Source organism: Schistocerca cancellata, chromosome 4, assembly GCF_023864275.1.
Source record: "Schistocerca cancellata isolate TAMUIC-IGC-003103 chromosome 4, iqSchCanc2.1, whole genome shotgun sequence".
NCBI classification, from domain to species: Eukaryota; Metazoa; Arthropoda; class Insecta; order Orthoptera; family Acrididae; genus Schistocerca; species Schistocerca cancellata.
This window is the reverse complement of record NC_064629.1, coordinates 581997008-582012131: the sequence shown is the minus strand read 5'-3', so window position 1 is coordinate 582012131 and position 15124 is coordinate 581997008. Positions and strand designations below refer to the sequence as shown.

Here is a 15124-nt window from a genome sequence, read left to right as displayed (position 1 = left end):
ATGAACATATTTATCTCATCTAATAGGCAAAAAAATCGATTTAATAATTCGCCACGACTAAGCCAGCGGACCTCGCTGTAATAAAGCAGGCTACCATACTGGCTTTCTACATCCTCAAGAAAGCTTTTTAATTGCCTGTGTTGTAGCCCATGCTTCCTTATATAATTGGTTGTACGAACAACAACACTCATCACATTTTTTAGAGTGATACTCTTTGCACGTAAGTTTTCCTGGTGGATCACACAGTGAACGCCCCTTATTTATTTCGGCACGGTCAGTTTTTGCATTTTCTTCTTCAACAGCGTAACGAAACCTGATTTTTTCCCTGTCATCGCTGGTGCACCGTCTGTAGACACTGAAACTAAAGAATTCCACGACAATCCTATATTTTCAACACTTTCTTCAACACTACTTAAAATATCACCTCCGGGTTGTAGTGTCCTTCATGGCTACTACATCGAGGAGCTCCTCCCTCACCTGAAGATCTCTATTAACACCTCTAATAAATATGGCAAACTGCGCTGTTCCAGTGATATCAACACTTTCGTCCAGAGCTATAGAATACGCCATAAAATTTTTACAGATATTTGCAAGCTGGCTCTGGACGTCGTCTGCCATCTCCTGTATGCAACGCGTAATGGTCATGTTAGATAATGGCACAATCCGAAACTGTTCAACTTGAGATGGACACAAATGTTCCGCTGCAACTACCAAACATTCTTTTATTAAATCGCCATCAGTGAAGGGGTGCAGGGATTTTGCTAAAAGCAAAGCAATTTTGTAACTCACTCTGAGAGCTGCCTCAGTTGATTTTTCTTCGTCGTCCAGATCTTCTTCGGATAGCTTCCTTTTAAGTTTAATAACTTCCTGTGCACGATCTGGTCCATCACATTTTCCACTTCCGTAGTCTTTCGCATATAATGTCGCTGCAAATTAAATTTCCTAAAAGAATTCAGCGTTTTGTGACATACTAAACATTTTGCAACACCATCTTTTTCTGTAAACAGATACAATTCCTCCTAATGGGGATTGAACTTCGAAAGCATGGTTATGGTTACACAACGGCGACTTGACATGTTTCTTAACCAGCGAAGTGACTGTTAGAGCTGATCGTAGTACTTTAAAAGTTACGCAGTCGGCGCGAATTCAATAGGCACGCTGCGGCTCTATTCAAACGTGCGCGCGCATTTCCCCTCCCTCCCTGCTCGGCGACGATGCACCTGCTCGCGAGCACGTGCCTGAGCAGACGCGAGTACTCGCGCTCAAAACCGGCTAGTTGTTAAGACCTGTGCTACGTCGATAGATCCCTACCCGTTTACGAACACGTGCCTGGCACTCGTGGCTCATACAGCCATGTGTAGCCCGAAATATTCGTTTCTGACTATTCGTTCCTGATATCCAGATACTCTGTTTAAGATGCTCTATCATGTATAAAATTTTGACCTAAAAGTGGGGGACACGCTATATAATAAGACAGATGACGTAACATATTTTAGTTTTCCATAATCGTCGTTCTCAGGTAGTTCTCTAGTGACTTTTGCTTTCGCTTGTGAGTCATAGGCATTTCCAGGATACGATAAGCGCAGTTCGTGTTTTTTTCATATTTGCATGACTGAAAAAAACAATTTATGGCTTTCGCTCGGAAGCCAATCACAATTATGCTCAAATTTTGAATACAATACATTAGTATGGTAGGCTAGTGAAGGCACTGAACTAACAATGCGTAAAATAACACTTCAGTGAAAAGCTACCATATCTATTTCGTTCACTTTCCGTATCTTCAGTTTTGAAGTACTGGAAGACAAGATACAATTGCTTGAAAACGACGTGTCAGTTATCAATATTTTAAAATGCGCCTGTGACAGGGACTGGTCTGATTTAGCGAGGACTATCTTGCGCTTATCGTCAGTCAATTGTTTTCACTGCGTGCCGGGTTTCCTTGCAGCCGATGACTGGCCCCGGGGCAGTGCTCCCGTAGTGTGGCAGCACTGCGTCGCACCTACTACACGCTGTACGCTACCGGTGCGCTCAGTTGTCTGTCACAAGATGATGAATGCGGTTGTAATAGTCCTGCTTGCAGGCTCTTGCGCTGCCTATCACTACGAAGTAAAAAGATTCACCGTACCGGTATGAAATCACATGCAATCAATAAGTTTCGCTAACACTGTTCGCGTTACTGTACTGATCTGTAATGTGAATTATTTACTATCCTAACCTCTTTTTTGTCTGCCTTTTGCACTCGGATCAAATATGTATGTCAGCTGATTCTTTGCAACAGTTCTAACTGTTATATCCTTACCTGTATGAATTTTACCTTTGTTAAAGAAAAGAAATGCACACATTATCAAGTACTTATTCATTTATGAAGAGGTTGACAAGGATGATAGAGTTTGTCTAAGTGTTTATTACATATAGTAAACTGGTAGTGCTAAACCACTAGTTGTAGCTTATTGTCTTGTGCGCATGTCACATGATTGTGTTTTACAAGAAAACCATTGTGAGTGTTACCAACATAACGTGTATGTGGGATGAAGTCCATGCGTAAATCGAATATTATAAAACATTTTTGCGAGCTGCTAATAATATAGAAACTTCCAAAAATATGTTCTGATAAATCCCTTCAACATTTCATCGAACTTTTGATGGTCGAACTTCATACCGTTACTGATGCCTTTTTTACACAGACTCGATTAATTTTCTTCTGTTTCCCATCGACGCGAAGTTTACTGATTTTAAGATATATGTGTGTCAGCAATGATTCTGACACTATTTCCCGCGTTAGTGCAATGCAATCCTTCAATTTTTTTTCTGTCCACACTTATTTTTCCAGTAACTTGAACTAGTAAGTCATCTATAATTTTCCAACATTGAGAGGCAAGATAAATTTTAACTAAGTACTCTTAAAACTCAGTCCAGAAGACAGCCCGGAATTCCGAGAGCGAACACAAAGTAACGAGAAACGATTAAGATGGTAACTAGATACAGGCTTTCGAAAATTGATGCGTGAAGCAATGTGCAAAAACTATTGAACATTCTGAAAGGACAGCTGTTCCTCAACAACTAGTGGATTTTCAGTTCCTCTATGTTGATACTGCCATAATGGCAATATTGCCGCTGCTGAATATCGAAATCCAGTGGAACCGAAGGAAAGATTAAAGGTACAGTAAGAGAATGCTGTTCCTCACGGAGGTGGCGTTGTATGATCTTATGCAGCGGAGTAATTTTTGTGTCATGCATTAGTACAGAATTAAATCAAAGCAGACAATGCAAATTGGTAAGGGCGCGTAGCCTACACCTACGTTTGTGTTGTCCTCATCATTTCATCATCATCATCATTATTCGTGACAGTGGATAGACTGGATTGAATAAAAATTGGACTCGTCAAAAATTGGGACTTTGTAAGGGCGCTGATGACCGCGCAGTTGAGCGCTCCACAAACCAAACATCATCATCATCCTCTAGCAATGTCCGCCCTGTAAAGTGCGTGGTACGTCGACACGGTAGCCCAGTGTGTTCCGTCAGAGGGCTAGCTGCCGTCTGCAGGAAAGAAAACTGAGTGAAGTTCTTCCAATTCATATGTGGCATACAGCAAACCAGTGCTTAACAGTAGTTGCAACCAAGACTGTTTTTAACCACTACTGAGTGAAGTATTCAACGATGAACTTGAAGGGGGTGTCATGCGACGTCCACCCAGACCAAATTCCGAGAACGCTGAGGAGAAAAAAAAAAAAAAAAAAAAAAAAAAAAAAAAGGGGGGGGTCAGCGCGTCAGGCTGGCATGCAGCAGGGCACGTTTCGATTGTGGGTCTGGTCGGACAATTTTCTCCACTCGGGGACTAAGTGTTGTGTTATCCTCATCATCATTTCATCATTATTGACGCGCAAATCACATAGTGTGGCGTCAACTGAAGAGACTTGAAATTCGGCGATCGAACTTCCCCAGATGGGGACTCCCGGCCATCATTGCCATACGATAAATTCATTTCATCTAGTGAATGATCGCCATCGACGACATTCCCACAATACATGCGATATTGCAGAGAGGATTACGATATAACCCAGACAGTGGCTTACAACCTGGTATTCAGGAACTGTATGCCACCACTGCTCGTTCGCCGTGGCAGTCAGGTAGGTACTACTGATGAATTTTTTTTTTTCCGCGAAGATTCGAATTAGGCACATTAGGGCCGACAACTCTGAATGGACAGGGTTCTCAAATTGCATGCGTGTTGTTCACAATGGTATCAGTAACTGTTTAGCTAAAACAAGTGGATATTTTCATGTGTGTGTTTCTTGCACAGTGTGGTTCAAATGACTCTGAGCACTATGGGACTTAACATCTGAGGTCATCAGTCCCCTAGAACTGAGAACTACTTAATCCTAACTAACCTAAGGATATCACACACATCCATGCCCGAGGCAGGATTCGAACCTGCGACCGCAGCGGTCGCGCGATTCCAGACTGAAGTGCCTAGAACTGCTCAGCCACTCCGGCCGGCTTGCACAGTGTGACAAGTTCTTAATGTACAGGGTTCAAGCCCGTGACGATCCTTCTCACTTTTTAAGTTAACGAACCAGTCAGAGTCATTTGTGCCTGTGAAAAAATTTCAGACTACACTGTGGTAGGTATTGCGCACTGAACTGCAGGTCCTGTTAATAATTTACTGGCTGAGTAAATCAGCACTCAGTCCTCAAGTAGGTGAAAGTTAAGGACATGTTATTTCCAAGAGGACCACACTTAGTAGATAAGTGTGGTGCGTTAAACCAACTCACAATTTGAAGCCTATCTTTACTTATTCCTCATTCAGTCAGCGACACTATTTTCAAATTGACTGATACAACGGTGTTGCTAATTTGGTTGGCCAGATATTCATTCTTTGGAATCTCCATACTCAATGAATGATGTATCGTGGATTAGAGATTATGATCATATTAGTAAATTGCATATGAAAACTTCAGAGAGGACTACTCAAAATGCCAAACTGAAAGACTATACATCACATACCTAGTATCCAATAGCCTTGCCATGTTAGAAACGCTGGTTCCCACCCGACCATTGAAGTTTAGCAATGTCGGGCCCAAATAGTATTTGGATGGGTGACCACCTGATACACCAGGTGCTGCTGATTGAGGGATGGGCAGTCTCTGAAGTGATGTCTTTTTGTAAGTCTTGCACCAGGCCATTGCTCCATACAACATTTTTATCATTATATAACCTAGTAAAAGACAAGATTCAGTAGAGATAGAATACAAGTTGAAGAAAATCATCCATGAACTTTTCAAATGAAACATCCCCATATTGCCGTAAGTGATTGAGGCAAGTTACAGAAAATTTTAATACAGATAGCTGGATGGTAAACTATACCACTCTCCTTACTTGACCACTGCACAGTCTTAGTTGTAGGTTAGCTTTTCTGCTAATTATTGCCTTACTGCCAACATAAAATCATCTGAGATGAGTTTCACAGTGCTGTTGCTGGTAATAAGGTCTATGAAATAATTACTGGTAATCACCTGTTGAAACACAATTATAATTTACTGTTGTTGTCCAATTATTACAATATAAGTTCGATGATCATGTTGTTCTACATGCCTTAATTACAATTATAATGAACCACCACTGGCTGCGGCCAGTCCAAAATCATTTTTCCACACAAGCTATTTATCATTGGCGCCACCCCCTGCCCCCCTCTTCCTTCATAGACTTTCACCCATGTCAGTTTTTGTTACTAATTGGGATATGCACAGTATACAAATCTTGCACTTGGCCACCCGTCTCAGCTTGGCACCCCAAGCAGCTGCTACTAATTGTAATTCATCCTACATAGGAATTTTGCAGTTGTGGTGCTTCTGGCAACCCACTCAGCATTGTGCTCCAAGCAGCAGCTTGTCGCTTGTGCCTCAAACAGGCCATGGCTAGAGCATTATGCAGAAAGGAAAGAAAAGAAAATTTTCTTGTCTAATATGATGGGACATATATATGTTGGGATACAGCTCTGGTGGCATGTTTTAATATGTGACGGCATATCAGAGAACTGTTACCAATTCTGTTTAGCCAGTTATGTACATAATGTCAGTCATATGTTGTCTACTTGGTTTAACATACACAATGTTTTTATTTTATGATTTATTGCATGATAAATATACAGATCCTTGGGGCTCATGCCATCTGTGGAACCTCATTCTCTTGCACTCCCTCCCCCTTTTATTCCTTACAGCTCTAGTTCCTTTGACCTGTTTGGATGTAAACTGCTGCTATACAGATGTAATGGTCCTGCTACTCTCCAGGGGTAAGACTAGTCTCTGTCTTCCTGTTTCTTTTACCCTCTTAAAACTTTTGCAAATTTGCCTCTCCACCCATATCTTTCACTTCTGCTTCTTTTAATATGTGTCTTATTGTTTGTTCTCCAAATTCTCATTTGGGTCCCAATCTTTCTGCTTGCTCTCTTTTGTTCTGTATCTTTTCTCCCTGACTCAATACAGATTCTGTACTTAATCCAAAAAATTTGTTTCAAGGTAAACTTCTTGGAAGCCACAAGAGAAAATCATGGAACCTGTATTGATAATATTGTAACAAATTATAAATTTGATGATGCAAGGAAGCTATGTGCAGACGTATGACTTTCAGACCACTCTGCTCTGTTTATTGAAACAACTAATGCAAATTAACCAAGCACTAAAAAACTTATAGCAAAAGACGTTTTACTACTGAAAATTTGAAATTGTTCTGCTGTAAATAAGAAGAGGTGGTGTGGCAAGTTCAAGATGATATTCCTATCTGCGTGTATTTTAACGTATTTTTAGAAAAAAATGTTCATGTATTTAAGTAAATATTTCAACTTACAGTACGCCACACAAAAGTTTCAAGTAAACTAAAGTGTATCATTCTTGGAGTAAAACTGTCCATTGGAAAAAAAGACAACTGCACAAGGAATGGAAATACAACAAAGATCCTGTTTTCATTAATTGTGTTAAATAGTACAAAAGCATATTTAAAAGGGCAGTGAAAGCAGCAAAGGAAATTGTTAACAATAAATTCGTCTTGGCTCCTGGACACAAATCAAAGGCATTGTGGCCTGTCATAAAATCAGAACTGGGAATTAGAGCTGACAGCAAAGATATTTCCAAAATTAAGGAGGGAAATAAAATGGTAACAAATCCTGGTCAATTGTCAGAATCATTCGATTTGTTATAAATGTAGCAAAACCAGATGTTGATGTAGATGCTTATACAGAAAAAGTACATTTGGGTCAGAGGACAGAAGAATACTTAAACAAATTTGACAAAATTTTAGCCAAAGATATAGAGAAAACTATATTACAGCTAAAAACAAGGAAGAAAAAAACAAAGGAAAAAAAGAACAGAAATTCTACAGGCTGGAGTGGCATACCAAGCAAATAGTTAAAGCAGCTGTCAAGATAATAGCTCACCCCTTTTGCTAAATAATTGATAAATCACTTGAAGAAGTTCACTTTCCAGATGCCCGTCTGCCTGCTTAGCTGAGTGGCTACATGTTTGCCTTCCCTGCTGCGGGCCCGGTTTCAATTCCCAGACAGGTTAGAGATTTTCTCCACTTGTAGACTGAGTGTTGTGTTGTCTTAATCATCACTGACATGCAAGTCTCCCAGTGTGCCATTGTCTGAAATAAAACTTGCAACTCGGCAGCTGAACTTCCCCGGATGGAGCATGCCTTCCCTGCTGCGGGCCCGGTTTCAATTCCCAGACAGGTTAGAGATTTTCTCCACTTGTAGACTGGGTGTTGTGTTGTCTTAATCATCACTGACATGCAAGTCTCCCAGTGTGCCATTGTCTGAAATAAAACTTGCAACTCGGCAGCTGAACTTCCCTGGATGGAGCATCCTGGCCAACAGTGCCACATGATGATTTCATTTCCAGATGCCACAAAGTACTCAGGGGTAAAACCTTTATTTAAAAAAGGCTCAAGAGAAGATATGGGGAATTACTTCCCAGTCTCTATTTTTCAAAAACATTTGAAAAAGCGATGGTAATGCAAATAAAAAAAAATATATAGAAAATCAAACATAAGTTCAGAAAATCAATATGGCTTTCAAAAAGGCAAAAGCACAATGGCAGTCATTAATGAGTTTGTGGAAAATATCAGTTCTGCCTTAGACAAGTCTAGAAAAGTTGCAGGATTATTCTGTGATCTCACAAAAGCATTTGATTGTGTAAACCATCACTTTTTCCTGTATAAAATGGAAAGATCCGGAGTTGGAGGTTGCGCTTTAGAGTGCTTTAGGGCATTCTCACAAACAGAAAATGAAGCACAGTTGTATTATCAAGCAAGGGAAATTCCTTCTCTCAATGGATTATTTCACAAGGCATTCCACAAGATTCAATTATGGGTCCAATGTCATTTCTACTTAATATGAACAACTTGCCCCGAAACATAAATTCACACTCAGTTTTATTCACCAATTATACTTCTGGCCTTGTTGAAAGCAATGACTTGGAACAAATTCCCTTAACTGTCACAATTCTACCAGATAGTTTAGAAAATTAATTCCAGCTAAATGGATTGAAATTGAATTTTTGGAAAAACACATGTACTGCAATTTAAAACTAAAGACTGTAAGGTAAAAGAAACCCACATTAATCATAGAAACCAAGAACTGAAAGAATTGGGCTTTGTTAATTTTTTAGGAATGCATCTGGATCTAATTGTATCCTGGTCTTCACACAAATCAATTAAACAGCCTGACCCTTGCAATGAAGATTCTGTCATATTCAACTAGCATGGAGATGGGAAAAGTAGTTTACCACAGCTATTTTGAATCATTTATAAGGGGCGGAATTATTTTTTGGGGTAACACAAGCAAAATGATTAGAATATTTAAATTACAAAAATCAGTTGTTAGAAATATGTATAATGTAAAACAAAACAAATACAGCCACCCACTGTTAAGAAATTTAAAAATATTAAGTGCCCACTGTTTGTACATTAATGAACTGATTATTTTTGTATATAGTAACCCCAAGTTATTCATAGACAATAATTTTAAACATTGATATAACACTAGGAACAAGGGCAATTTCATGCTTCCCACTCACAGGTTAAAGCTATACGCATAAACCTCAGAATACATGGACATGAAAATTTACAACATTCTCAAAAAGAAACAAGTCCACAGCTTGGAACTAGGGCACCTGAAACAAAAGCTACAAAAGTTGTTAGTACAGAAATTCTATTATTCCTTAGAAGAATATCTGAATGATACTGTGAAAATCTGAGCAAGAAATCAAATGGTTGATGCATTTTGTTAATTAAGCTTAGCAGTTTTATGTCGAATAAACGACTGTAATAGTTATGTTCTTTATACTAAAGCTACTCAACAGTTCATTTCTGATGTTAATGGTTCCCTGCCATAATCATTTTGTTTTTCTGTCCAGAAATTTCTGGATTATAAGAATTTTTTTAGCTGAGCTTCTACAACTATGTTTTGCCATTCCCCTGTTTTACTTGATTATGTTTCTGGATTCTTATGAGTGTTTTATTCTGCATCATTATTTCATAATACTATTGCTTTCTGTGCCTTTACAGGTTGATCATTTCAGTTTTGCTAATTCAGACACATTCACAATACGTTACTTAGTGAACAATTCATACTGGGACCAGAAACGAGGATCCATATTCTTCTACACTGGAAATGAAGGTGACATTGAAATGTTTGCAAACAACTCGGTGAGTTCAGTATAAGTAATTTTTGAAACAGAATTTCATAGTACACACACTTATGCCAACCACAAAAACATTGTATGTATCTGGATAGAGAGAAACCAAAATACTTAACAAAATGGCGATAGTTAAAATGATGATTACAGTATTAATATACATCATAAAAGAAAGATACTTCTTAAAAGAAATATTAAAACTCAAGTTTCCAGGCATTATTCTAAAGTATTCAGAGTGTCTAACATGCCATAGGGAGAGAAAATGACTCAGAATCAGTTAATTGTAGAATGCCAGTCATAGGGAAGCACATGATACCAGTGGCACACGATACTTTTACTTGTATTCCCTCTTACTAATTTTAAACTGGACACACACACACACACACACACACACACACACACACAGAGTGAGAGAGAGAGAGAGAGAGAGGGGGGGGGGAGAGAGAGAGAAGGAGAGAGGGAGAGAATATCTCTGTCCTTTCCTCGTGCTGCAGCCTTATACAGTAGACAGTTATTTGTAATAAATAAAATTTAAAAAATAGCAAATAAAGCTTTAATTGTGTCTCACTTGTATACTCAGCAAATCCAGTAGTACATAATACCAATACCAATCCTCATATGATTTGAGGAAGGTTTCAGAACAAAGTTATGATTGTGCTTGGCAATACAGAATAGTGGAAGATGTACTGAACAGCCTTCATGTGCCATAATTCCTAAACAGATACTTTCCTTTTAGTAGTAATGAGTTCATTTGTAGCACAAGTGCAAAATGGCACATGAACTAGGAATGTAATCAGAAACTGAAGTAAAAGATGTCATCTAATTTTTGTCACAGGTAAGTTCTTGTTTCAGAGAGACTCAATTTGTTATTGACTGTTTGCCACCATGGTCTAGGACAGGTAGTGTGTCTTACTGTGCCCATTCTTCTTAAATGTAATGTTTAGATGTTTTTGGAAGACATAGCTATTCTGGAAGTATGGGGGCTTTGTATGCAAGTCTGTTGGTTGTACTGTATTTCTGTGCCAGATAATGACAGCCGGAGCCATGTTCATACATATTGGCTTTTGTGGGCTGTCTTTGAATTCTAAATTCATCTAATCCACCATTCTTTTGTTTAATCAGAAAGTCAGTAAATGGCAGTCCATATTTTTCTTGATCGATGGTGAACCTGATCTTAGGCTGTGTATGGTTAAGATAATCTAAAAACTTATTGAGTTCCTCTTGCACCACTGGCCACAGTACAAACATATGATCTATAAACAAACAGGTCAGTTTCAGTGGAAATGACTGCCGTCAAAATGGTTTGTATTGGCAACCACAGATAATGAAGCTAATGAAGCTCAACTTGTTGGTAATATGCACCATTGAATAGAAAGTAGATGGATGTCAACACATTTTTGAGGAGATCAGTAATATATATTCCATTCAGTTGTGGCACGCATCAACAGTAGATACGTGATTCAAATGACCAAAAAGTCTCTGTTGCAGTTATGTAACTATATTAATTCCAAGTATGCATCTCACATGGTTAGCACATCATAAGACTGGAACAGTAAGGAAATAAATTGCAGCTCAGACATGTGAACCTAGTAAGCAGTGGATACAATATCATTAAAAGTTGAATGAGTTTCAAGAAGAAGCTCTAAATCTTACTTGGTTAGACACTGGAAATTTTTTGTATGGGGCCATGTCATCATATAAAATGGCGGTGGGGAACAGTCTTGTCATAAACTACAAGTTAATGCAGGGGAACCCTAAAAAGAGGTAAAAAGATAAATATAAAAAATATTGAGTATAACAAGTTGGGTGAGGGGTGGTAAATAAAATATAATCATAATAAAAAGAAGATGTCATGTAATTAAAACTCACCATGGTAGAAAGAAGATCTGGTGACAGTGGTAGATACGCGTTTACAACCATCAAACTGAATAGGTGGAACTGCAGTGTCCTGCTGCCCTCACTGACTGTAAACACAGAAGTGGTATAGCATATAGTGAGATTGCAGATGGGGAACTGGGAGAGTTGAGGGCCAGCAAGTGGTGACACTGGAGGAGCGGGAATATAGAGGAGGAGGAGATTAGTGTTTAACATTGCCATTTTGAAGGAACCATCTCAGCATTTGCCTTAAACAATTTAGAGAAATCACGGAAAACCTAAGTCTGGATGGACTGATGCTGCTTTGATCTGTCATCCTCCTGTTATGAGAATATGAATGACGTGTGAAGGCATGGGGAGGAGGGGGCAGGGGGGGAGGAGGATGTAAAGGGGATGAGGTTAAATACACAGGGAAAGGGCTAAAGGAGGAGGGGGATAAAAGGGGGTAAAAAGAGGAAATGGTGTGATAGAGGTTTCATGTAAAATAGAGGACAACATTGTGATTAAGGAAAGGGAAACTTATAATGCTGTTACATAATTACAACAGAGACTGTTTACTCATTTGAAATCTGTAATGATCATATCAAATTTCTGCGGAATTAGCTGGAATGAGTCTACCACAGCAGTTAAGTGAAAAGTGACACAATGTCAAAACTGAACATGACAAATCTCTTCTGAAGCTGTAATCCTTGCAAATGTTGTACAAAGTCAGTGGAGTCCCATTTATGGTGTGAGAACACCCATAAGGCATTTGACTGGGTGATAACTAGGAGAACCGAGATTGATGACTATCTCATTCTCATGTATCTTATGGAGACCATATAATCTTGGTGAACTTGGGCCAGTCATTCTTGTTGGTTGCTTTTGTAGACAACCTCCTTGAGGTGCCTTAGTGGCTTCATGCTTCAGTGAAAACGTGGAGAACATAATCCAAAAAGTTCCTTATTGTGCTGTGATAATAAGGATAAATTTCAGCTTACCAGTTATAAATGCAAGACACATATGCTTAGAACATATGGTACAGACAGGCATAATGTAATTCCATATGTCATTAATGCATGTATGTAAAGTAAGCAAACTTCCAGATGCTTTCAGCACCAAAATCTAGTCTCGTGCAGAGCACATTATATGTAAAAGGTGTACTACTTTGCTTCCTCCATTTTTTCCCCAACATTTTAGGCTTTAATGAAACAAATTTGTTACACATGTATCATTCAAAGTATTTTCCATTGCTGGCCACTACTTTCTCCCATATTTCGGGCAGCGTACAAATCCCGCGTCAAAAACATTGTTCATCTTTTGAAGCGATCCACGAATCGATCCAATTTGTGACTTCTTCATGAGATCGGAAGTGTTGGTTAGCCAGGCAATGCACCATTGATCTAAACAGGTGATAGTCAGAGGGAGAAATGTCTGGAGAATACATCGGGTGGGATAGGACTTCCCATTTTAATGTTTCCAAGTACGTTTTGACCTCTTTCGCAACGTGGGGTCGAGCGTTGTCATGTTGCAAAATCACTTTATCATGCCTCTCGCTGTATTGCAGCCATTTGTCTTTTAATGCTCTGCTCAAATGCATTAATTGCATTCGATAATAAGCACCTGTGATTGTTTCACTTGGTTTTAACACCTCATAAGGCACGATGCTGAGCTGGTCCCACCAAATGCAGAGCTTGATCTTGGAGCCATGAATATTCAGTTTGGCCATCAACATGGAAACATGGCAGGGATATCCCCATGACTTTTTTGCATTTAGGGTTATTGTAATGAACCCATTTTTCATCCCCAGTCACAATGTGACACAGAAATCTCTTCCGTTTTTGCCTCTGAAGCAACTATTTACAAAAACACAAATGCTGTTGAATGTCTCCTGGTTTCAGCTCACATGGGACCCAAGTTCCTCCTTTCTGAATCATGCCCATAGCCTTGAGACATTTTGAAATGACTTGCTGTGTCACTCCTACTGATCGTGCCAATTCTTCTTGGGTTTGATGCGATTCTTCACTGAGCAATGTCTCCAATTCTACATCTTCGAAAACATTCTCTCTTCTACCACTATGCCAGTCTACGACATTAAACTCGCCATTCTTGACACGTTCAAACCACTCATGACACATTATTTCACTAATAGTGTCCTTACCATACATACTTGAGAGCATTTGATGAGACTCAGCCGCTGTTTTCTTCATATTGAAACAAAACAGTAACACCTCCTGCAAATTACGAGAATTAGGCTTGTAAACTGACATTTTCAATCAAGAACAAATTTATGATGCAGACACAAATTGACTAATGTTTGAATGTGGTTAAGTTGACCGAGGTCCAAGCTAACTGCCTGATGTCTGCGATCAGTTTCTTTCGACCGCTACATACTGTTGTCTCCACCTATCAGCAAGCAGCGGAAGCAAAGTTGTACACCTTGTAATATGTTTTATCATGAATAATACAGGACAATTATCCAATGAAGGAATAAAATATTAATGCCCTTGACACTTTATGACATTAAGTTTCTCATCTCTTATCAATCCTTGTTTTGTTACAGGGATTTATCTGGGAGTCAGCACCTGACTTCAAGGCTCTTATCATCTTTGCAGAACATCGTTATTATGGTGACTCCCTGCCTTATGGCAATAAATCTTTTTCTGTAAGTGATATATTCATATGTGCAGTGCTTGTAAAATTAATGTAACCTGATCCTGTGAAGAACATTTTTGTTGGATATACAGTTTTGGTGTGTTACTTAGTGACACATTTTTCTGCACTACAGGATCCGAAATATTTAGGCTACCTAACATCACAACAAGCATTGGCTGACTATGTGGATCTAATACAGCATATAAAATCCAAACAATTATCAAGACCATTTAACCGGCAGAATCCAGTTATAGCTTTTGGTGGGTCATATGGCGGAATGCTTGCAGCGTGGATCCGCATGAAATATCCACATATTGTTTCTGGGTAATTATTTTAATATTTAATCTCTTGTTAAGTGAGATATTGGTTGATTTTTAATTTAACATTCTTTTTCATTAGCCTTTAAATAGGTTTTTGTAATTTTCTCTGAATTTTTTTTTTGTCTTACTCAGATTTATATTGTTTGTTTAGTTATCCTAGCAAATCTCCTTAATAACTTAATTTCCACGTTTCTTTGTCTGTTTCTTCTCGCAATTACAATGGTTCCCATGTCCTGGGTAACTGATATTGATTATCAGATAATGATCCAATACAATAATATTTTTTTTTAAATTTCTAGTCCGAATTCTTCTCATGTAACATTTCATCAGTGCAGCTAGTCTGAAATGTACTTAAACATAGTTTTAAAATATTTTCAGGGATTGTTTACATAGTCATTCTTTGCCAGGCATGGACCCAGGAGAGGGGTCATTGGGATCTTGAACCTCCCCCCCCCCCCCCCCCTGCCTTCCTCCTCCCTCCCACAGTCACACAAAAAAAATTTTTTGTCGATAAATTTTTATTTTTACATAAACTAATATTCAGAGAAAAAGCGGCATGAAAACTAAGAAGTCTTGAGAATGGCAAGAAACTCCAGAACTCGC

The 15124-nt window shown here is 38.8% G+C and overlaps 1 protein-coding gene across 1 annotated transcript in view; it reads left to right on the top strand.

Annotated features, from left to right (window-relative positions):
* The first annotated feature begins 1975 nt into the window (after positions 1-1975).
* The window catches only part of LOC126184684 (lysosomal Pro-X carboxypeptidase), a 52727-nt gene continuing 39578 nt past the window's right edge, over positions 1976-15124 (top strand). Inside the window, exons 1-4 of the mRNA XM_049927177.1 lie at positions 1976-2127; positions 9562-9702; positions 14110-14211; positions 14335-14525. Coding sequence (XP_049783134.1) covers positions 2047-2127; positions 9562-9702; positions 14110-14211; positions 14335-14525 — 515 coding nt within the window. The 5' untranslated portion in view covers positions 1976-2046. The remainder of the gene's footprint in view (positions 2128-9561; positions 9703-14109; positions 14212-14334; positions 14526-15124) is intronic.